Raw genomic sequence first — 24,180 nt, 5'->3', positions numbered from 1 at the left:
ACACTGCAGTTCAGGAGTTCAGACCAGACCCTCCAAGAAGCTCCACAAGGATGTTATTGTTGCAGCCTGTCAGGTCACAGCAAGGCTGCAGAACCTCTGCGTTCAAACCACAGCTGTTGCCTGTGGTTTTGCTTCCAATGGGAGACTGAGAGCTACACTACTCTCACAACCACTTTCTGTGACTTTGCATTTTGATGATATTTTAATACTGTTACAGTGCTGTATAAGTTGTAATAATTCATGTTATTTATCATCTGTACATTCTCAAATCATGGAAGACTAATTATTTCTCCAGCTTAAACTTTAGCACTTTTTTTCCCATAATAAAGCTGACTTTCTGAAATAAATGCTGTGCTAAAAGAAATGTGGAGGCTGAGACTGGTAGTTTTTCTGCCTTCTCGGTTGCTTGTGTTATCATCATTATTTATTACTAGATTTGAAATTTATATTTTTATTTAGGTTAGTCTAAATGTATCCTCCAGATCAATACTGGTAACGAATATTTGCAATCTATAATTTCAGTACATCATTGGAGGTAGTGAATTTGTCATGAAGAAGCAATGTTGCTTTTATAGAACCACAATAGGAGGAAAAAGAAAAGTCATATAAAGTAATGTTTGTTTCTTCTGTAATGGCAGTAGACTTCCAAAACTGTTTTCTCTGGCATAGAGAAAAACAGGTGTTCTTTGAGAAGCAGGACATGTGAGACACCATACTAAATACGTGTCTAATCCCACTTATTTTGATTCATAGAAATGTAGAAAATGTGGACATCTACAATACAATTTTGCAATAGCAGTTTCCTAACTAATAAGGGAGTGTGGTAGTTCTTCTCCTTAGTCTTCAGTAGATAAAATATGAATTGAAATTATTTTGTAGAATGCTTTTACTTAGTACGCTTCAGTTATAGGCTTTTACCTGAACCAGTTTTATTGTGATTTAATCGCAGGTGACACTAAAGAGATTGAACTTACAGATGTGTTTTCTGTTAACTAGGGCATTCACCCTGCTGTCACTGAGTGCCTGAAGTACCTGCATGAAGCTTTGCATTTGTTATGCCATCTAGTTTTGCAGTGATTACTCTTGAATTTTAAATATTACTTGAAATATATATTTAAATATACTTAAAATTTAAAAGAGTAAGTGTGTTTTGTTGCTTAGTACTGGTAATGACGTTTTAAAAACTTTAAAGAAAGGTTTCTGGCTTTTTTCTTTACATTTATGTTGCAACTAAGGTAAAAACTTGTTTTTTTTAAACTAAATATCATTTTTCCTGTCTTGATCTATGCTAACATCTGGAATTTTTGAAATGGGTTCATTTAAAAATATTTCTCAGTCTCTTTGAACAGAAGATACCAATTAGGTAGTTCCTTATTACGAAAGGTAATCATGTTCCCTATTCTCTTTCAGCTGGAAGAAAAGAGTGAAAAATCACATTCAGAAATATTTTCAAGGGTAAGAGTTTTTAATTTTCAAAACTTTTAAAATTATTTAAAGTTAGTGTTCATTCCCAAATCACAAGTGTTGAATTAATTCAAAAAGTACACATTCTGTGTATTCTTTGTATTTTTTGTCAGGGTTAGCTTGCAAAAATAATTTTAGATAAACTTTTTTATTGCCCAGAATTAATGGTTTATTCTGTTTATTTCCTGAGGGAAAAAATTTATTCTTTAGTTTTCTTTTGGCCAGTAATAATTTTCTATAAAATTTATTTTTTTGTGTGAGAAATACTTACCAGGTAAGGCTAAAATTTAGGAGGGTAAAGCTATAAAAATCTGTATGATAGCTTCTCATTGTAGGCTTTCTTCTGAATCCTGGATGGCAGAAATTATAATAGTTAGGAAATATTGTAAATGTCTACAGTATTTCAGCACTATTAGCCATCTTATGAATATCTTCTGGATAGATGACTCAAAATTCTAATGTTCTGGTACACTAAGTCATCAACAAGAAACCAGGCTTTTACCAAGAAGATACACAGGTGCTGGAAAATACCCAATGGAACATGCTGTCTGTAAGCTAGTGTTAAGAAAAACCAGAGAGAAAACCGTTCTGTGACTTTGAAGAAATTTATAAAGAGTATTATCAAGTATACCAGAAATAACCATATGATTCCTGACACAATGTTTTTCCCTTTCTTAAGCCCTCATCTCGCAATTCAGTAAGTGCAGCTCCTCAGAGTGGCAACTCATCCAGGAGAGGAAGTGGAGATGCAAGTAGTTTCATGGATCCTGATGCCTCCCTCAGTGAATTACGGGTGAATTGCATTTTTAGAGAATTTGGAGCTAGATTAAATAGGAAGATTGTTTTTTAATACACAACTTCTGTTATAATAGGAAAATGTTATAAGGATGTAATTTTCAATCATGAAGTTTTTTTTTTACTTTCTTGGTATTTTATCTTGGTTTGTGTTCATAATTGTGGTTTAAGAGTTTAGCTTATTAAGATAAGACTTTGTTTATGTCAAATTTTGAACAATTCTGTCCTGTTTGAGTTGTCTTGCAGCTAGGGTTATGAACAAAACCTTAATTTCCGTCAACTTGTTGTGAATTAATTTTAATTTCTGGGAATTATTGCAGGCTTTGTCATTTGACAGAAGTGCATGTAAACCTTTTAATGCTTTTTCAGTTTTAAATTATTTCCCCATACTACTTATGCAATGGTTCATTCCTATGTCCTGCAGGATATCTATGATCTTAAGGACCAGATACATGATGTAGAAGGGAGATACATGCAGGGACTTAAAGAATTAAAGGTATCAGGGCTCCTCCCAAGCATGCATTCTGAATGGGTGTTTTGCATAATGGAGTTATCACCAATTTCACTAATGTATGGTGGCTTCACTAACAAATTTTAAAATTTCTTTAAAGCATGTATCTAACTTTTAATGCATGAAGAGCATCAGAGATTGCATGTTTATTATTTGATTACAGTTAGAAGAGTTAATACTTTCTGATGTTTTGATATACATAGGTGTTTTCTGATAAGATAATGAGGTGTTCAGTTTGTATTTTTAGAGGTTTGTTAGCAAATAAACAGATATACAAAATAATTACTAGGTGTTAAGTAGGGAACAAGGAAATGGGAGATAATTATGACAAAGAACTTGAGAATTAGTCCTCCAAGTTTCAGCGAATACTTCATATTGTAAAGCAGAAGCAAAATAATAATTTTGAAAGATGTACTTCAATTAATTTCGGCAGGCATATTGCTTGCAGGAGAAAATTAATTTTGTTTTAATTTTTCGCCGTTAAAAAAAATTAATTTTTGCTGGTTTATATTCCCATTATTTTCTCTAAATCACAGATTGGTTTGTTCAGCATTAGGCTAATGAGTGTTAGGGAAACTTTCCTGTCTGTGGTAAGGAAACAATCCTGCATCCATTGTGGTAGTCATATTCCCACCACCCCAACTTTCACTGCTGGGAGCAAAACCCTCCAGTGAATCACCAAGTGAGTCAATGGGTGCTGCACTAGACTGGCTACACACACCATTCTCACACTGTCAGTCAAGGTTTCCTTACAGGCTTGGCCACAGGTTTCCCATAGCAGAGTCTCAGACATCTCATTTTTGTAAGTACTTTAATCATGGCAGGGTCACACAAAACTAGTTTGAGATGAAGCTGGGTGCTGCCAAGAATGGACCTGAACCAAGAAATCCATTTTGTATCCGCAGTCCATGCCCACAGGGGTGCGGGGTCAGGAATTCCTGCTGAGCCACTGGCTCCCGTTGTATCTCGGAGTGGCTGCTTACCTGGCTGCTGCCACAGATTCCCGTGCACCTTGTTGTGCAAAGGGGCAGTGCCTGATCACTGCTCTTGCTGGAAGCTCCAGTCCTTTCCCCTGCCGAGGGTGCAGTCTGCAGTTTGTACTGCAGCAGCACACTGACCTAGGTGTAGTCTTCCACATGAGATTTGTCTGTATTTTGACTTGTTTAAACTAGTATGTATGCCTTTCTTTTACATATTTTCACACAATTAACAGTGCAGTAAATTTAAAATAATTCTCCTTTTCACTGTTTTGTATTGAAGGGATACAGAATTCAAAAAATGATGGGGCTTGCAAATCTTTTCTAGGATATTTGTTCTGTTCTCTTTTCTGTTGTCTAATTATGAATGGTTTCATGTAAAAATAAAGAGAACTTTTTATATGTTTTATATCCATATAGAGACTGAATTAAATGAATGCTTCTTGTATTAGACAATGTAATAGTGATGTATTTATCAGCTTACTTGAATATCTTCAATTTAGCAATATATTAGATTATATAGCAAGGGGAAAATATGTAATATGAACTGTTTAGTGTAGCAAAAGTTATTTCCTCTTTGAAGTAAAACTTTACCTTTGAAGAAAACTTTAAACCTGTTAGCAATATGTTCAGATGAAGTATGTTTTGGTTTAGTTATATTGGTTTAGTTATATGAATATTAAAAAGACTTCAAAGAGTAGTAGGTTACAGGATTATTAGACATAGACATATGAGGCATAATGTGAAATTGCTTTATATTTTCAGAATGGATCTAACTCTCATTCTTTATGTGTTTGCCAGCATCTCATGATTACTGTTCTGACTCGTGGTTAATGAATTATTATTTATTGTAATCCATTACAGTTACCAAAGAGCGCAGTGTGCAATAGTAAGATCTTGCTTGTAATAGTAATCTATGCTTGGCTTTCAGAATTCAACTGCATTTTATGTTGTTGCTAATACTAAATAATATGTTCCTAGGTTAGTTAACATTCCATAGAGATTCTTTTGGGAACCTTTTTTTTTTTTTTAATTAGGAAGGTACTGCCTTTTTCTCAACTTGTACTTAATCATTTTTGTCTTGTGTATGTTTTAGAAGAGTTACCAGAACACCTGCTTTACACTGCATTTAAATGTTGGGGGTTTTGGTTGGTTGGTTTTTTCCAGTGTTGGACTAATGGGGATTTATAATCACACTACCTTCTGAGCTCTCTGGTTGCCCTTATGCTGGTAGAAGTGTGGGTTTTACCTGGCTACAAATATACTGCGTGTCAGTATTAACAGCAGGATAAACTTTAATGTTGCTACTTCTGGTTTAGTTAGGTCTTCAAATCTTTTGCTGTCTCAGTTTGATTGTTTTGTTGCTTCTTTATGTATTTCTTTGCATCAGCTGGAAAGGAATTCTGTGTCTTTCCTCAAAATTTTTCTTTTATGCTGTTAACAGTGCACTCTTGATGTCTCTTGGCTTGAATCATCTTGTTCTAGCTGAGCAAGCTAATTTTTATAGCACTTTACTGATAAAGTTGTGTGTGGTATTTCTTCATAGCTTTAAGCTATGTGCAGAGCCTTATGTGTTTTCATTCCATCTGCTTCGTCCTTAAAAATCCTACAGCCTGCTTCAAGTGTTTAGAAATTATTTCAAATCAAACTGGAAGGCTCCCTGAAGCTACATGGAATTCTTGAACCATGGGGAACGTGTAATACTTGAAAAGAAGCCACTTGCAAAGAAGTCTTAGCAATATTTCAGTTTTTTCAACCCAATTGAGACTTAGACATAACTTACTTTCTGTCTCAGAAGCAGTTTTCACTCTTTAGTGTACAAATCAATCTATTCCTCTTTTGTAACTGCAGATTCATCCTCCTCTGCCATTATTTTTTTAATTAATGACATTCTAATACAATGTTTTAAACCCCAGCCTAGTCTTGTCTTTTAAGATTGGAGTCCTGGAACACATGGCATTCAGTGAGAGGCTGAGACAATGGGCTTTGATAAATCTTGGAGTTGAGGCTGGCAATATTGTTGCTGTTTTAGCGCGTCTGATAGGAGGCTGTGGAGAGTGGATGGCAGATTTCTTTGCAAGGGAAAGACAAAACAGACAAAAGTTAAGTTGTATGAGCAGAAAATCCAATTGGAACTCAAGAAAAAAGTTTTCACAAGGAAAGCAAACACTGGTGCAGGTCATCCAGCAAGTCTATCTGCAGTCTCGATTTCTGGAGACACTTAAAATGGAGATGAGCTGTGAGCAGCCTGATCTCAGCTAACCCTCTTTAGTTAGGAGATTGGACCAGCTGGCATTCAGAGATCTCTGCTGAACTAAATTACTACATGACTCCAATCACCACACTCACAAAAATAATCAAATTGGACTTTTTCCATAGTTGCATTCTTTTCGGTTGCATTTCATACCTCCCTGTGAAATTACTATAGCTTTCATTATAATCCTAATATCTCCTTTTTTTAAACTCTAAGATGGATTATTCTTTGAAAGTCTTTAGGTTTGCTAGCTCTAGCATTTTGTTTTGCCAATCTTTATAAGATTTGTTGTATTTACAGCATCACAAAAAGAAACGCTTTCTCTGGTTTTAATCTTCAGAATTACTTGCACACAGTTATGTTTATATTTTTTTTTCTTTTTTTTATCCTGAGTCATCTTTGCTGTTTGCTACTACTTCCCAGATTATAGTGGCACTTGTCTTATATTTTCACAACTTATACTGTTTTGTTTCTTCTATCTTCTGTAATAATTTTCTTCTGATCTTCTGTAATTATTTTCTGATCTTCTGTAATTCTTTTTCTGGGGTTTCAAAAAGTTGTATTTCTCCAGCAGAGATTTCCAGAATTCAGTGAAATAAATATATGTGATTATGATAAAATTATAAAAGATAAAATACATTCTCTGAGGACACCCTTCCGAAACTGGAGATTTACAATGTTGAATAGTGTTTGGGGATGGGGAATTTTTTTACTTTCTCATAGCAGAATATTGAACTGTGACTTGGTATTTCTATAGAGAAGACATGACTATAATTACAAACCAAAAATGATTGCATAATTTTACTGTTTAACAGATAGCAATGTTGAGTATTTTCTTAGAAAACTTAGATTGTTGCCACCTTCTCTCCTAATATATTAGTTGTAGTGTTCTATTTTCTGGAAACCCAAGCTTCATGCCCTTACTGTGCTAGTGCTTCTACCGTCAAAATACAAGTATTCTAAAATGGAGATAATGCTACTTATGTCTTCAAGGAACAGATTACATGAAGTACAAGGAGATTTTTAGGACTTAGATCTACTTGGTCCAGGGATTGGCTCAATAGTTCTTTTTCAATTTTATTATTTTTAAACCACAGAATGTTAAGAGGTTGGAATGGCCCTAAAGACCATGTAGTCCCAACCCCTATATAATGCATATTGAAATAAAGGCATGTTTAAAAGTGCCTGGAGTGATAGTTTTCTGACTGTTTAAATGGTTGACATTTGTTACTACTCTGACAAAAAACCCAAACTATAACTAAAACCAGGATAAAATGGTGAATGGGGGAGATTTGCCTAAGAGGCTATATAGCGAGGTACACTTGTAGGTAAAGAACCAAGTTACATACTTTTAAAAAAAAATTTAGTAAGTAAGCCAAAGATAAAATACCTGTTTAAATAGTGAGTCCTTTTTACTGGAATAATGTGGCTGTCTTAAAGTTTTGAATCTAAGGTCATAGGGCACTACTTAAATAACAAGCATTAATTTAAAGCCACTCTTGGAATTACTTTTGTGGTCTCTTTTACTGATTTAATTGTTTGCGTTCTCCCTGTTAGTTTTGTTGCCTCATTCTGAGCTGTTTTCTCATGCATGCCTTGAGTAATGATATCACTACTAGATACATGGTATTCACTAGAATGTGAAGCTGTGATATTACTGCTGTATCCCTGTGAGTTGCTGTGAATGTGGCAGGGTAGAAAATGCAAGTGGAATATTATCTTGTATTTTTCATGCTTTTGTAATGATAAATTTTCATTGTTGTGTATGACCAAAGTTGAATAATGGAACTAAACTGTTACTTGTTATCTCTAAAGAATATATTTTATAAACAAAAATGGTTGCATAATTTTAATGTCTAACATCTCATACTTTAACATTATGGTGGTATTTTAACATTATAACAATGCATCAAAATGTTAGACTAATGTCAGCTTTTCTGCTATCTGTAGGATTCGCTAGCTGAAGTTGAAGAGAAGTATAAGAAAGCTATGGTTTCCAATGCTCAACTAGACAACGAGAAAAACAATTTGATTTACCAAGTGGATACTTTAAAGGACGTTATTGAGGAGAAAGAAGAACAGATAGCGGAGTTTTATAGGGAGAATGAAGAGAAGTCAAAGGTATTTTTTTTCTAATTATACAGTACAGAAATCTGTACTACTTAGTAAGAACAATTGAAAATACTCAGAGTAACTTTACTTGCTAGTATTGGGCTTAAGTCTTTGTGGCATTTTTTTTCTCTCTAAAGTTTATTAAATAAAATCTTCTGTGTACTAAGTGTCTGGACAACTTATTTAGACCACTTCAGTGGTCTTTGAACTACTTGGTAGGTATAATTTCTCAAATCCTTACAACAATTTCTTACATAACTCAAAGTAAATATAAATAATCGATTTCTTTAATACAGGAATTGGAAAGACAGAAACACAACTGCAGTGTTCTGCAGCATAAGCTGGATGAACTTAAAGAGGGCCTTCGACAGAGAGATGAATTGATAGAGGTATGCTCATATGGGTGTAGGATACAACCTGTGCAAATAAATGTGGTGTAAGATTTGAATGGGAATCATGCACAAAACAGGATTAAATACTATCTTGCATTTTTAAGAAATAATTTATCTTGTTTTAGTGTGTAGAATTTAAGCTACTGATCCTCCTAAATTTATGAAGCTGAAAATGTCTCTGCAAGGTTTTCAAATGTATTACATCTTGCAAAGCCTTTAATTCTTGTGAGAAATTGTGGTTCTCTCATGAATGTTCCAAGTATCTTTTTTTTGTTGTGAGGGCAGAATTAATATTGGTGTGGCCAAAATAATTTTCCATAGCTAAAAGTTCTGATGCATGGATAATACCAAATGTTATTCTTTGCCTTTCCCAAAAGTTTCCATTTCAGTTATTTCAGATTTTTATGACTATCAACAATTGAAGTTTGCCATACTGAATATTTGTTTGCTTACCCATCAAGCATAATACACAGCAATACTGGTCAGCATGTTATTGGGCCACAACCATGTTGCTGGGTGTGCAGTGTGTTCTTTTCCCCTCTCACCTGGTTCTTTTTCCCCTTTTCCTTTTTGTTTCTGGAAAAAAGCCCACCCACTGTGAAATGCCAGAGTTATTATCAGTCTTCATTTTAAAATGGTCCACAAAGATATATATATATATATATATATAAATATATATGAATGTATATTGTCAGTGTCTATTGGATGTCCATTTCCCAATTATTTTAGTTGGAACTTGTAGTTCAATTATTACATAATTTTCCCACTATCTCTTCATTGCAGTAAAAATTTATTATCTTTAAGTGTATGGACCAAAGTCTCCTACTGTCATTTTCAAAGGCTGTGTAACAGTTCATTGATCCTTTATTTTTACTATATTCTTGTGCTCTCTAGGTGGTAGGTACTGTAACTCAAAATGTATTCTGAAAAGTCCCAGCACTGTTTTAGAAGTATTATGCTTCATGAACTGGAGTTGATAGGACTTAATAGCAGAAGAAAAGGATTAAGATTGTCCTAAGTATCAGCATTTTGAGTTAGCATAAATGCTGACAACCAAAAGCCCTAAAAAGTTCTGTTGTGGCTCTGTTGCTTGCTCTGTTATCTTTGACTTCACTGAGAATTAAAGAACAGCTTTGCATGTTCTTGTTTGAGGTTTTGCTTGGGTTTAAGTATATGAACCAAGAATATACAGTAGATTTTTCTGGAGTGTTTACTTTGGTAGAATGTAGCATGTGTCAAATAGGCACAAATATATTCAGTCCCTTTGAAGGTTTGACTCTTATTTACCACCTATTGTGTCTTTTCCTCATCTATTAACACTAATGAAAGACACTGTCTTCTGTTCCCAGATGTAAAATCAAATTCACTCCTTAAGAAGGAAAAAAGTTGTCTCTAGCCCTTAAAATTCTTATGTCATCTTCATAGTTAAGCATTTAATTATGTTTGCAGGGGAAGCAACGAAATGCAGTGGTAGTCAGCTAAAAAAGTAGGACTGCACTTGATATGTATTCATATAGTATCAGAAAGCAGTCAGCAATTGTCTTTTGCTTCCTGGATGTTTGATTCAAACTCCTTTCTTTATACTTTAAAGAAGATTATTTTATTTTGCAAAAAATTAATAAAACCAATTGTTAACAGTAATACTCAGTTCCAAAGAGGACTTGAAGGTATCTGGAAAGTACAGCAGAGTAATTGTTTCTATCCACAGACTGCAGTGGGAACAGTCACTAAAGACAAGTAACTCTAGCTGCAGTAAATTTTCCCAACAGCAGTGATTGAATAGAATTAAATACCATTCTCTTGCATGAATTAATGAGAAATATATTACATTAAACTGCACACTGTTTCTGTAACTTCATGCTCATAAACTCTTTGGTTGACTTTTATTACTTAGTTTCCTTTGTCTATTTTAATGTTTGGGATTTTTTTTTTTCCGTTTCCTTACTTCTCTTTCCTCTTTTATTCTTCCCTCATCCTATTTACCACAGGCGAATCAACGTATGCAGGAGAATATAGACTCCATAACCAAGGAAGTGTTTGATCTCCAGGAGACAATTAATTGGAAAGATAAAAAAATAGGGGTATGAATGAAATATGGGAGGAAAGCTATTTTTTTAAATTTAGAAGTAGATGAATGCCCTCTACATCCCAAGGAATTCTCCAGAGAAATTAAGGCCACTCCGAACTTAAATGAATAAAATGTTTTGCAGTCTTTCTCTTCTTCAGAAATGAGCCACACTTTACTTGAATAATGATCAGGAGTACTAATTAAATCTGTAACATGAACTGTTACACATACAAATTTGCAATATTTTTTGCAACATTTTTGATGGCATGCCTAGTAGTAAAAGATGTGATCTTGAATTGACTTCTACAACCAACTTGTGCATTCCTGTATTGCACTTCTGATCCTTGTATAATTGGTTAGCTGGGATGCAACACTGAACCAAACTAGTTTCCTGATAATGACACATGAAATAGTACAGGTATTGAGAATCATAATTGAAACAGTGGTTGTAAGTGACCTTTTGAGAAGCATCCGTGAGGTTCCTGTGTAGGAAGGAGGGTGGTACAGAAAGAACCATGCTGATCCTATGCAGCTAATGTAGGTCAGGCAGGGTTTGTCAGCTTTGCTTCTGGGCAGGCAGAAGGCACAGAACTGAGTCAGCCTGACCATCGGTGATGACTACATGTCTTTGAACTTGAGGCTGTTCAGGGACACAAGTACATGGCCTGGTGGCAATAGGGAGTTGGAAAGTCTTTAAAAAGGAATTGTCTGCCTCTTGACAGCTCAGGGGTCATTTCTCTCTACCTGAATTTTATACCATATTTCAATACATGCAGATTTCTTTGAAAATTGTTTTATTTGCTGGAGTTCAAGTCACCTTGAAAAGCTGCCTTTTAATTGGTGGTGGCCAGTTCAAAAACTAGGCTGTCTTATTTTTTTTCATTTTTCAGTCTTTCTCTTCCATCACAAAAAAATTTCATCATACAAAAGTTCTCTGAACATTCTTCTGAAAGCTTTTTATCTTTAATTTACCCTATTCTTTCCATACTTACTTTTCACATTTGTATATTGTACCGTCTCAATTTGTGCAATATTTTTGTGCACTCTCAAATACATTGCCAGAATCAGTATGAGTATATCTGATATTCAAATATACCTACCAGCCAGAATGACAAGAAAGATAGATGTATTTTCCTTTAGTCAAAATTGCTCTGCAAGTTTGTGTTCTTGTAAATACCATAACTGGTTATTTTTCTAGTTAGTTTTTTTTTTAAATTCTCAGAATTGAACTCTCTTAGAAAAGAAAATGTAAAAATGCTGCTCATTTCTTTCTCATACCTATAAATATTTACATACTTTTCTTAGCTCACAGTCTTTGAGCCTTTCTTCCTCCTACTGCTAATTTTTAATCTATTCCAGCTTTAGATGTCTCTGCAAAGCTTCACAATGTAGTTTAAAACTAAAATTGTAACCTAAATTTACAATGTATATAAGATATTTTAGCTGTTTCAGGAAAAGAAAAGGAGGCAAACAGAACAAAATAGCACAAGTTTGTTTTACACCTGCCTTCTTATGTTGTCCTATTTCTGCAGTGCTTGAAATTTGTGGTTATATTTGATCTTAAATTAGATCAATTTGAGGACACTGAGTTACAGTGTTGGGTTATATTCCTGAAATATACAGTCCACTGTTTAGTGGCTCCAACTTTTCATTTAGTAATGGCAGCTCTGAATTTGGTATAAAAGTTACTTAAATTTTTGGAATATTTAGGAAAAAGGATTACAAACATCTCTGGATTCTGGCACATTATCAGATTTTGCTTATATAAGTATGGTAAAATCTGTCTGCAGAACTTTGTTGTCCTGATTTCTGTTTCCTGCCCCAACAGAAGAATTGCGGAGTTAGATTTTCTGCAAAATCCATGTCATTTTAAATTAAACCCTGAGTGTACAAACATTAGGATTTTTACTGGTTTTGAATAATGATTACTTAGATCTACATACATAGAAATACATAGTTGTATCAGTTTCACTTCCTCCCCCAACAGAATTTTCTGATTTCCAACACTTGTGTTATTCGGGGGTAAGGATAGAAAATATGTTTGGGGAGGGTCAGCATCATCACAGGACACTCTCAAGTACACACAATCTCTGTCTGTGATTCTGGGCTGCTGTGTCCATTCTCTCAAGTGGTGAGCTTACTTCCCTTTCCATCTCTTCCGCTGTTCTTAAAAAATTAAAAAGATGTATGTGTCTTTCAAGTAGAGCACAAAATTGTGTAATGGTTAAGGTTCTTCATGCTATTTATAATGTAGTTAGAGATCTAGTGTGTGCTAGGAAATAAAAGGACATCTTACAGATTTTTAAATTAAGATGTCAGCTACTGTTTTCACTCATGTTGAATTACTTTTATTTTAAATGTTACATTTACATATGAATAAATCAAGTGCAACAGCACTTGTCAGAATTTTCTGTTGAAACTTGGTAATGCTTTAAAATATTGCTCTAGTATGCAGATTCTAGATTATTATTAAAATTCAGCATACTGAAGTTACATGAGGCAAGTACAGTACAAATGTGTACACCTTCATTTCTTTCATTATATCAGTCTATTCCTACACATTCATGCATAGCATAGGGTTTAGTTGGATCAGTTTCTTGGCCAAAATGTCGGTATGCTTTGGCAGTTGCTATGTGGTGAGGATTTTTTTTAATGCGTGCAGTATTGCATGCTGGCCAGTCAAGTAGAAGTGTCCAACTAACTGCCAGTAACCTCTCCAGCTTAGTTAGGCACACCTACCTACACCCACATTCTAGCTGCCATACTTTTTTGTCTAAAATAGTGCTACTGGTGTTTGCTGCTTTTTTTTTTCTCTAAAACTGATTGCTTTGGGTTTAGCAAATGGTCTTGTAACCCATAAGCAACTAGTAAATAAACTACTATTCATGAGTGGATACATTCAAGGTCTTCCATGAGGTATGATTTCTACTTCTGTACCTTATAAAAGGCAGAGAAATTAATTCAATAGATGTAATGTTTTAGGATCTTTGTCATTTGAGTTTCAGCAAGTTTTATTTCTTGCTGCAGAGTGCCTGTATGAAGAAGAATCACTCTTTTGGTACTCAATTTAGTTTATCAAAATTTACTAAAAAATAGAATTCACTGAATAAAAAAACCCTTAAAAAATCTAAGACTTGTCTGGAAAAAAAAGTAATAACAAATGCAGCATGAAGTTAGATATGCAACTTGTAGAAGGCAGTTATCAGAGATGTATGTTACTACATATTTAAAAGCACTTCTAATTTCTTTATTTGTATTGAGCTATTTGCATTTACTTGTAGAAAATCTTTCTGCTGTCTGTCATATGCTTTTTCTCTGTGCCATTCTTTTTCTTGCTATCTGCCTGAGCCCAGGCCCTAGAAAGACAGAAAGATTACTTTGACTGCATTAAGAATGAGCGAGATGAGCTCAGAGAGGAGTTGGCTGACCTGAAGGAAACAATGAAGAGAGGACAGGTATGTTGGTAGTAGTTACTTTACAGTAACAAATCCAGGAATGGGGCATGAAATCAAGGTCAGTAAAAAGGAGGAAGAATAGTTGCTATTCTTGTGCGCTCTGAAAACCTGACCTTAGGGTAGGAAAAATGGTCCGTATCATTGTAATTGTTTCACTGAACTTGAAAAGCTCTTTAAAAACTTATCTGTTGATTTATATTTTAGCACTTCTGTTGTATGACAAGTTTTTTTTGTTTTGCATTTTTAGAAACATGGATTAGTTATAATTCCAGATGGCACACCAAATGGTGATCTAAACCATGAATCAGTGGTTGGTACAATAACAGTTGTGTCCCAGGAAGCTGCTCAGGTCTTGGAGTCTGCAGGAGAAGGACCACTAGGTAAAAGTATCGTAGCATACTTTATAGAGTTTTTGAGGGCTTTGTTTCTTCTCATTCACAGTGAGTGTGACTTACATTTGCAGGTGCAAGCACCTGTGATGCTTCTGGAATATATGCTTACACAACTTTCAGGATAGATTTTAATTTTTTGTTTGTTCTGAGTAAAAAGACAGACGTATCTGTCTTCTGAGTAAGAAAAAATAATACGTGCTTAGATGTTTGAAATGGATTAGTTCTCTTGGTCCAGTTTCTGTTTTAATCTTGCTTAAAAGCGTTGTTTTTTGGATTAGTATGTTTTCCATTATGTTTCATGAAAATAATTCTTTAGAAGTATACGTAATCAACGAAAGAACATCAAGTGCAGTCTTCCATCACATTCATTAGAAAAAGAAGTTTTAAAAGCATTCAAAAAATGATAGGGACAACAGACACCCTAATTGGGGGTTTCTGGTTTAAGTTACTCTAACTTGCTTTTATCTTTAGGTTGAGCAAGTTCTTGCATGCAAGGTCAATCCTCTGTAAAACTCTGTTAACATGTAGAAAAAAACCCTCTATATAATTGAATTATACTTGTACATAATATATAATAGTTACATATTTTTATATTGACAGAAATTAGACTTGATACATATTTCTGCTGTAGCCTCCCAGTACAAATGTTATTATGCTTCATTTCTGTCAAAGTTACAATTTCTGAGGGAGCTGCTCTAGTCTTAGCACAGTGTTGCTTGATTGTAGTAATGGCTTGTAGTCATTACTGATCTTTTGACTAAGTAGAAATATTTGCTAAACTCTTTTGCTATTTTATAAACTCTGATGTCTTGCTTTTAGAATTGTTATACTAATAAACATTGTGAATGATGTATTTTTCCCTTTTTCTGCTATTAACTGAAGTTTTTTGTGTTATTAGTGAGATATCAAAGTTTTGCAGTCCCAGCGCTATTAGCCTTGATAAGCATTTCATTTGGAATGGACCAAAAAAGTTATGAAAAACATATTCTTAGTTACAGATTTCTCTGATTTTTAATTAGATTCTTTGGTTTTAGATATCAGGCTACGAAAACTGGCTGGAGAAAAGGAGGAATTACTCTCCCAGGTAAAATAAGTTACTCATTTCAGAAGTAGACCCTTGTGTATCATTTTGCAGACTATTTATATGTAAGTAATAAACAACTGTTAAGCACAAAGGTGCTTAATCAGATATGTAATCACTAAAGCAAAATGAAATACTCATTTTACCTCACTGACTATAAGAAATTAGCAATTCCTCTTGCTGTTGTCCTTATCCATGGGATTTTGATCTTGGTGGGTAAAGAAATTTCATTTCACTATCTGGTTAGCTGATATCTAACTTGTTCCTGACATTACTATTAGTGCATATCCTTAAAGCTTTTTCTTTTATTTTTTATTTTATTTATTTTATCTGCACAATTGTCTTATGCCGAAATATTAAAGTCAGTACAATTACATTCTCATAAACTCAAGTGGCATTTTCTTCAAAATTGCTCAGTGATACTATTTCATTGATTATTTTGGTAACTCAGAGAAAATTAATATTAAAATAATGGTGTTTAAATACAGCTCTGTTTTGAGAAGAAAGGACTCAAGCAAATATATAGCCATTGAGCAATTGTTAAGAATACTACAGTTTTTGCTCTTTTAGTTGAAGACATTGCAAATTTTTGTCAAGATTTGGGTTTGCTGTGAATGAACCTTAATTATAGTATAGATACTTTTTTGGACTGCCAATAAATTATAATATTAAATGTATAGAAATATTTAAGCACATATTTATCACTGTATAATTTTAAAATCACTGATCATATATTTGATTTGTATCATGAATGGGGGTTTTGCAAGTTAACTCACATACTGCTGATCTGTAGAACAATATTTTTATAAGAATGTCCAAAAAATAGCTCCTACTTCTTTCATAATGTCCATACGCCGGGCACATAGCTGAGAAATCCATGTTCCCTGACTACTGGAAAAACTGAGAGCCAGCTGCTGTAGCATGAATCGGAACTATTGAAGGCTAATGTGCACTACAGACTTGCCTAGGACCATTGTTTCCAGGGGGAGTATGAGAGAGGATCCCCTGAAAAAGCCATGGATTATTGTCTGTAAACTCACTAGGATAGTGTTCAATATCTTTGTGTGTGTTTAGAGTGGGAAAGATACACAGTAGAAGAAATCCATAAACGGAGTTTAATGCCATCTCCTCCTCTGAAAAGTGAGCTGTGTTAGTTACAAGGTGCTCCTGCACTGTGCAGAAATCCCTGCAGTACTGACCAAGCTGGTGGGCTTGGGTTGTGCATTGACATGCAGAGGGCACTTGCCCAGTGATGGGGATGGCTCTACAGCCACAGACCTCAGGGACTGACTCCCCTACATCGCTCTGCTATTCTTGTTTACAGAACCTTCTCAGCCAGTGGCATCTCAGGACTACTCTGCCTTTTTACCGTTGAACATTTACATACACAACTACTGAACTTCTGGGAGTCTTTTTTTCATAAAGAAACACTTCCTTTTTCAGGTTAGAAAACTGAAGATGCAGTTAGAAGAGGAACGACAGAAATACTCTAAAAGTGATAGCATGAATCCAGATACAATAGACTTGGAGAATGGCTCTGACTTGCAGCTAATTGAAATGCAAAGTAGGTATATGGTTACTGTTCAAAGTTATTCTTCTTGCAGAGAGGACTTCCAGCTCCTCTTGTTGTGCACTAGTGGTATGAGTGACTGTATTGTTGAGCAGATAGGTTTTTGTTGGTATATGTCCTTGCATGGAATTCTTACTGCAGGATACCTTCAAAATCTGCCTCTTTCAGTGTTGAAGAACAACATCCTGGGAAGTTATTTTTCAGTTGATAACCATGCCTAGAGTGGGTGACACTACTTGGATGCAATTTTTAGACAACAGAATTTCAGATAAGATTTTTTAAAGTACATATTCTATGGGATGATTTTGTTCAATCTTTGATATAGAAACCTAATCTAGAAGACTACTGTCCTGAAGAAAAACATGAAAATTTCTTTAACTTAATATTTAGTGTTGCTTCATAGAAGCATAAGATGCTTTTCATTTCAAGCAAGCTATTCAGCTGGAAACTTGTTTGACAGACTGTCATTTAGTAGGCTTGTGTATAATGAACATGAAGAAAGCACTGGCAATATGAGGACTCAAATGTTACACCAAAGTAATTTGCAAAGCTCCTTAGAGTTTGTCAGGCTCAAGCCTTGTGCTCCTTATTCAAATATCAGTACAAATGTCTAAGCTGAATGCTGCTGAATGTTTACTGTGGTCTGGCATTTTGCAGTGTGTGTTGATTATTATGTTGATTCTGTTCTCTAAGGAATTAGTTTGCTGATCTAAACGTGTTTTAAAAGGTGTGTATCTCATTGGTGCACCTGAAATTTAATGCCCACTTTATAGAGACAGTAGTTGTGTTCTCTAAATACAAGAAAATTATTTCTTTTTCCATACTCTTGTAGATTGCTGAAAGAACATTTACCTCTTTATGATCCTGGCTATGGGCTTCCCAATAAAATGGTCTTTTAATGAATTTTATTTAAAAGGGAGTTAAAGAGTTGCTTTGACTAATATATTCATGTCAATTTTTGTCTAGGAGATGCCAACAGACAAATTAGTGAATACAAATTTAAGCTTTCAAAAGCTGAACAAGATATAACTACTTTGGAACAAAATGTAAGTATCTTTTTTCATGTTTGTTATTACACTGCACACTTTTGCAATACTTTTTTCAACAAAAACCATGAAAGCACATTTCATAATTTGATTTACTGTTTGGTATTTAGTTTGCATAGAATGACACCACATTTTTTCATATTTCCTGCAATTAAATACCTGGGCACTGCAATTAAGTACCTATGCACAGCCTAACCATAAGATAAAATCTTATGGTGCTGAGCTATAAAATCATGTTATTGACTTACAAAGTGTGATTGTTTTTGTAGAGATATAACTCTCACTTTAGAGAGTAAATTTTGTATCTTCCACAGTACAACTTTCTTACTAGTCATTAAGTTACATAGATTGGTTTTCTTGTACTAGTAGCTTCAATTCTTCTTTATAATCTGCCATACTTTTTTATTTTAGGAACGGAATTACAGCTTATTACTTAAAGAATTAAATGAAAGATGGTAATTTAAATCACAGATGCGTATCTTTTGTCTTTTGCACAGATTCAGTCTAGTAGCCTATCATGTGGATTTAGGGGTAGCAGGGAGCTGTACATAGAACAATCCAGCCAGTGGGTTTTAGCATCTGCAGGTTGCAATCAGGATTTGTCTCAAGTCCTCTCCTTACTGCTGAACTCTGCTTGGGCTCAAGACCTCTTTCATCATGTCCTGATAACAGTCTGCTTTCTATTTTACATCTTTTCATACAGTTTCTGCTTTTCAACTTTCCACTTTCATTTTTAATCCCATGTGTTTCCCAATTCTTGATTTTTTGTATTCCAATTCTTCTCTCTCTGCTTAGTTCTTTAACCTTCTGTGTCTTCTCAGCTGTGTCTTTGGAAGAGCAGCTGGTGGCAGGTGAACTCCAGGTGGAACATCTGAGTTATATTCCTTTTGTGTTGTTTGGGTTTGCAGATTGGACGACTTGAGGGACAGGTTGCAAGGTATAAAAGTGCAGCAGAAAATGCAGAAAAAGTAGAAGATGAACTTAAAGCTGAAAAAAGGAAGCTTCAGCGAGAGGTAACTAACTTGGTTTCTTTTCCAGCTATATGTTCCTTTCTGTCTTAAGCTGCTCTGTCTTTTGCCTCCAAGCTCTGACTTTTTGTAATCTTTGATTACATCTTTTAATTGTTTTTTTAAGATGACCTTCAAGTCTCAATATAGCATTCAGAAGACATCTAGAATGTTACAGTAATGCTAACTACGATTCACTGCTGTACTTCCTTGAAAGGAAGCATCTAAGTTGTGTTTTTTTCTAAATGTGATAGCTTGTAATATTTTAAAGTAGTCCTACAAAATATTGCTAGAGAGATGAGTGGTCCCTATGTCAAGTGACAGCCTGGGAATTTTCCAGCTGGGATCTCACAGGATTCTGGGAAGAAGCTGTATTTAACTGAGCTGTTGATCATTCTTGCTTAAGAGCTGCTGCATCACTAGCATGATGCCTGCTACCTGTGATGGGAATACGTATCTGTATGCAAGTAATAATGGTGGAGAATACTTTACCTTGCTCTAGGTAAATTTCTTTAATGTAATGGGAGGCTGCAGGCACCTAGATCTTTTAGAATGAATATACTTCATGTTTCAGTTGCTTCACAATTATTTTTAACAGTTTCATTCTGTTTCATCTGCCTGCAGTAATGGAAGTTATATCTTAACTTCTGTGGCACTCTTATGAAACATAATACTTTTATTCCTCTTACCAACCTTGAGAACAGCACAAGGTCCAAATAAACTAAAGTGATAATAACTTTTTTTCATTTTGTAGTTAAGAACAGCACTGGATAAGATAGAAGAAATGGAGATGACCAATAGCCATTTAATGAAAAGGCTGGAGAAGATGAAGGCAAATAGGACTGCGCTTTTATCTCAACAGTGAAATGGAAATTGAAAATACAATGCACTGCTCCTTGAATAACTAGTCCCTAGCTTGTTTATAAATACAGACTTTCAGTGGCACAAACTATTTGAACACTGAGCTGTTCACTGGTGGTTTAGTTTCATAATTCAATGACATACTTTTTGTAATTTATGAGAGAATGAAATGTAGTTTGAATTCCCATGTGAATGACAGCAGTTTTTCAGTAGTGTTTGATTCTAGAGTCAAAGACAGAGCACAATGCTGTATGTTTTTACAACTGTGGAATCAAGTTTACTCATGATCTCTTTTGGCTGCTTTAATGATGCTTGATGCTCAGAGACAGCTGCATGAATTCAAGACACTGTTATGAAACTAACATATACTTGCCTAAGACATCACACAGCACAAGTGCCTTTTATCTGGTGCAATTTAGTCTTCATTGTTGAAATAACCTTTGAAACCAGAAAGCATTTTATTTTAAGATACATTTGGGGTATTCCCTGAACTTTATACGTTTTGAAAATACATTTTTTAAAATATTTAAATTTATAAGAAAAAATAGGGACTGTATATAAAGATCGGCTTCTTTTGCATGGGCACATCTGACTTCTCTGTAATTTTGTCAAATACTAGCCCCTGATACTCTTAGCATTAAGAGCAGAAATTTAAAAACTGAAGTTGTACGCCATCAGATTGTGTCATCTGCTTAAGTGCGAATTGAAATTTTACAGGGGAAGAAGGGGGTGAGAAATATGGTTAAGGAGTTTATTAAACGGACACTTTACTGACCAAAACTGGATGTATCGCGTTTTCTTTTGAATGTGGAGATGCTAACAGGACAGAGCAAAATCTGTAGAATAGTAAGATCTGATCTTCATGTTCTTAACAAGTATCTTTCTGCCTTTGAAAGTGTGAGTTTGAATTTTTTTTTCTTAACCTAGTCTGCTACTGTTTGACAGTACTGCCATGGAACAGAGGAGCTGCAAAAGGAAGAAGGTATTTTCTGGAATGGTGTGGTTTTTTGTCTGTGGCATACTCCCTGTTGACAGTGAATACTATTAAGAACTTTGACTCTTTGAGCTGGCACATCACAAGTAGGACATCAGTAGCACCTGCAGTGGCAATTTTGAAGTGTTTGAAGTGGCACTGCCCCTGTGTTGAACTTTTCATGAGGGCACAAGGAGAGTTGGTCTGAGAAGAATCACTCTTTTGGACTTGTAGCAGGTATTTTCCACTTTGAAATTGCTACTCTTCTGGGAGTATTTCTCAAAGCAAGGCAGGTTTCAGGACCTTTGCAATCCTGAGAGTTAGTACCTTTGCTTCACCAGAGCGGTTTTCAGACAACAGCCATCTTGACAACACAAAACTAAAGCTTTCTGTCTCTGGATGTCTTTTGGACTTGGAAAATAAAATTCCTTTTCTGTTGAGATACCTTGTAAATAGCAGGTCTACTTAGGCCTGTTTATAAATAGGACACACACTTTGGTGATCACATAGATCATTGTGCTGTTAACTCTTTGCTTTTTGTTGTGTACTTACTCAGTAGAAACTCATAACTCTTGATTAATGCTTAATCATAGGTATTCTGAAGATACTTTGGAGGTTTTCAGTATGTACAAAACTCTGCTAAAACCTTATTTGGTTCATTCACTTTTCATTCACCTCCTCTAACCCAATCCATTGAAGCTGGACGTTTTATGGCAAAGGGAAAACAGCAGCTTCAATATGAAACTGTGAGAGTCAGATAAGAACTTTTTCTGGGGTAGATGTAAAGTATCAGTACATTTTTTCTTAAAGTCAAGGTTTCTAGTAATTTTTTTAAAGAAAAGTTATTAACAGTTCTGTTAGCAGGGGCATATTAATTGAAGAGATTCCTAAGTTCTTGCTACCAGAAAATTAAATTCAACAAAATATCCAGAACAAGATTCCTAATGGGAGGTACCAGGAATAGCAATAAGAAGAGAGAAAAAAAAAAAGGCATTATTATTTTGTCTTGATCCAGTATGGGCATGAGAAAAAATGTAAGTAATTATGACTGACAATTGGATAGCAATATGGAAAACTTTTTAAAATTTATTTTTACCAAAGCACAATTCATATAATCAGAACTGCAGAACCGCTGTATCTGTGATGAGCAAATGAATAGAATGTGACAGTGCCAGTATTGCTGGAGACCACCCATTGCTTATTGGCCAAACAAGAGACAAGCATTAGGTGTAATTACAGAAAGCTTATGGAAGAAGTTACTGTATTACTGTATGGAAGAAGTTACTGAAAAAAGGGTAGGCAATGTTTATTTACATTACTCTGGTAATTTTATTGGTGGTTGCAAGGCGACAGGGACAATTTTTGGTAGCTCTTGGATGTAGGGTTATACCAAATTACTAGTCACAAAAAGGCATGAGGTTAGTACAAGGTAGGCATAAAGATAACTAACATTACATTATACCGTTATTGAGGGTGTTTTTAAATACCCAGCATGGTTTGTCCTTCCCTTAAGTTTATATGGTTTTGTTTAGTCTCTGGAAGGCTTTTAGGGCTCAATGAAAGATTTGGTAAGTATGGTATTACGGGACAGACAGCAGCACCAAAAAGGTATGTGCTTGGGTGGCAGTTCAGGAGAACTGAAATAGCCACTCCGCTTTGAAACAACAGGAGATGTTGTTTCATTTTTTGACGCTTAAAAATTAAAAAAATAATTTTTGGTTGCTTAACCCCCATCCAATTCTAATAAAGGCACAAATTTTTTATGTGTAAAGGACACAAAAAATTATGCTAGAGGAAGGAGATCAAAAGCTTGGAAAAGGACAAACAAATAGTCTGCTTACAAAAAAATTTATTTTTGACAGCAAATAGACATCACCACCACCAAACTCATAGGTTCAGTGATGCTGTTCTGCTGTGATGAGATTCTGGCACTTTGGGGAGAGAAACCAGAAAATGGTCAGTTGGAGAAGGCTCCTGTCCAGCCTTGCCCATTTGTAGTGCCCAGCCATGTTAGTGGCCATGCTCAGAACTCCACCCAAACCTACCAGTCAGTCCTTCATTCTGAAGGAGAACAGGATGGCAGGACTGGTGTCACCTCCTCCAATGAACCAGGAGATCAACCTCTTCACACCTGCAAGGGTGAGGGGAAGCATGTGTGCCATTGCTGTCTTTTACTGCCCACTATGCTACCCATGCAGTAAGGCCAGGTACCCACCTTAAGAGACCTGCTGCTGGAAGAGGACATGATCCCAGAGGATGCTCTCATCCATCTTGAAGGAGGTGTACCTGCCAGGGTGGCACTGGCAGGGAATCCATTCTGCAGACAGTCACAACACTTCCCGATGCAGTCCAGGCACCAGCTAGAATCTTCCTTCAGTAAACAAATAACAAATGCATGAAAGTAAATTAAAATTAAAAACCTGGAACCAGTTACAAGGTAAAATATTACCACTGTATCACAGGCCTGAGAAAGACTGAACTATTACCTTCAAGGAATAAACCTCCCCACACGTCAGGAAAAAACTTGCCTTTGCCTTTCCCAGCCCTTCTGCAAGGGCCTGCAAAGCAAACCTGTTGGTGTATGGATTCACAACTTCTGCCTCTGCTACCCCCAGGGGTAGAGGTTTTTGTCAGGCTGCCCCAGCCCATGCCAGGGTGGGTGGTGAAAGCTGTCAGCAAGGCTGGGAACTAGCTCCCCTTCCACAGCATTCATGCCCTCCCCTACAAAAAAAACCTGGCAACTGGCTGAAAAATTAATCCTGCCACACCACAGCAAAGCAGGGAACCTCCACTGCCCAGCCAGGCCGGACTATGCAATGCCTGGGACCAGGAGCATTCCCTCTCTCACTAGGTGTGTACTCAACCTTGATTTTAACTGTTCTCAAGGAACAGTCAATCAGCTTTGCCCTGCTGGTGGCCAAGCCAAGGATGGTTGTGCCACAGGATGCTACAGTTTTACTCCAGGTTGCAGGAAGACCACGAAGTCAGGGATCTGCAGTGGGGATGTTTCCCCTTTTCTGGTCTGTGGAAACTTCACTGGACTGCCATTATCAAATACCATGGAGAGTGCTTTGCCACTTTAGCAACTTCTCCCAGGACGAGCAGAAGCATCTCATCAGCTGTGATCCTACTCCAGGCTGCGCTTGCAGAGAAAGAGTCTGATTTTCTTGGCTTCTTAGTGCCATGAGATGTGTAGAGCTGTTACTTGCTGGGTCCTACTGT

The 24,180-nt window shown here is 35.6% G+C and overlaps 1 protein-coding gene across 6 annotated transcripts in view; it reads left to right on the top strand.

Annotated features, from left to right (window-relative positions):
* The window catches only part of LRRFIP2 (LRR binding FLII interacting protein 2), a 55,709-nt gene extending 34,946 nt beyond the window's left edge, over nucleotides 1-20,763 (top strand). The window contains exons 4-16 of one of the 6 annotated variants that reach the window (XM_064705057.1): nucleotides 1,411-1,455; nucleotides 2,144-2,257; nucleotides 2,684-2,755; nucleotides 7,952-8,122; nucleotides 8,410-8,502; nucleotides 10,494-10,586; nucleotides 13,927-14,028; nucleotides 14,276-14,408; nucleotides 15,455-15,504; nucleotides 16,945-17,065; nucleotides 18,038-18,117; nucleotides 19,026-19,130; nucleotides 19,879-20,763. In XM_064705057.1, coding sequence (XP_064561127.1) covers nucleotides 1,411-1,455; nucleotides 2,144-2,257; nucleotides 2,684-2,755; nucleotides 7,952-8,122; nucleotides 8,410-8,502; nucleotides 10,494-10,586; nucleotides 13,927-14,028; nucleotides 14,276-14,408; nucleotides 15,455-15,504; nucleotides 16,945-17,065; nucleotides 18,038-18,117; nucleotides 19,026-19,130; nucleotides 19,879-19,989 — 1,290 coding nt within the window. In that variant the 3' untranslated portion in view covers nucleotides 19,990-20,763. The remainder of the gene's footprint in view (nucleotides 1-1,410; nucleotides 1,456-2,143; nucleotides 2,258-2,683; nucleotides 2,756-7,951; nucleotides 8,123-8,409; nucleotides 8,503-10,493; nucleotides 10,587-13,926; nucleotides 14,029-14,275; nucleotides 14,409-15,454; nucleotides 15,505-16,944; nucleotides 17,066-18,037; nucleotides 18,118-19,025; nucleotides 19,131-19,878) is intronic. The other 5 variants (XM_064705058.1, XM_064705059.1, XM_064705060.1 and 2 more) reach the window with 5 other exon arrangements.
* Nucleotides 20,764-24,180: the final 3,417 nt, after the last annotated feature.

This window comes from Zonotrichia leucophrys, chromosome 2 (genome assembly GCF_028769735.1).
Source record: "Zonotrichia leucophrys gambelii isolate GWCS_2022_RI chromosome 2, RI_Zleu_2.0, whole genome shotgun sequence".
NCBI classification, from domain to species: domain Eukaryota; kingdom Metazoa; phylum Chordata; class Aves; order Passeriformes; family Passerellidae; genus Zonotrichia; species Zonotrichia leucophrys.
This window is presented reverse-complemented; position numbering and strand designations above follow the sequence as displayed.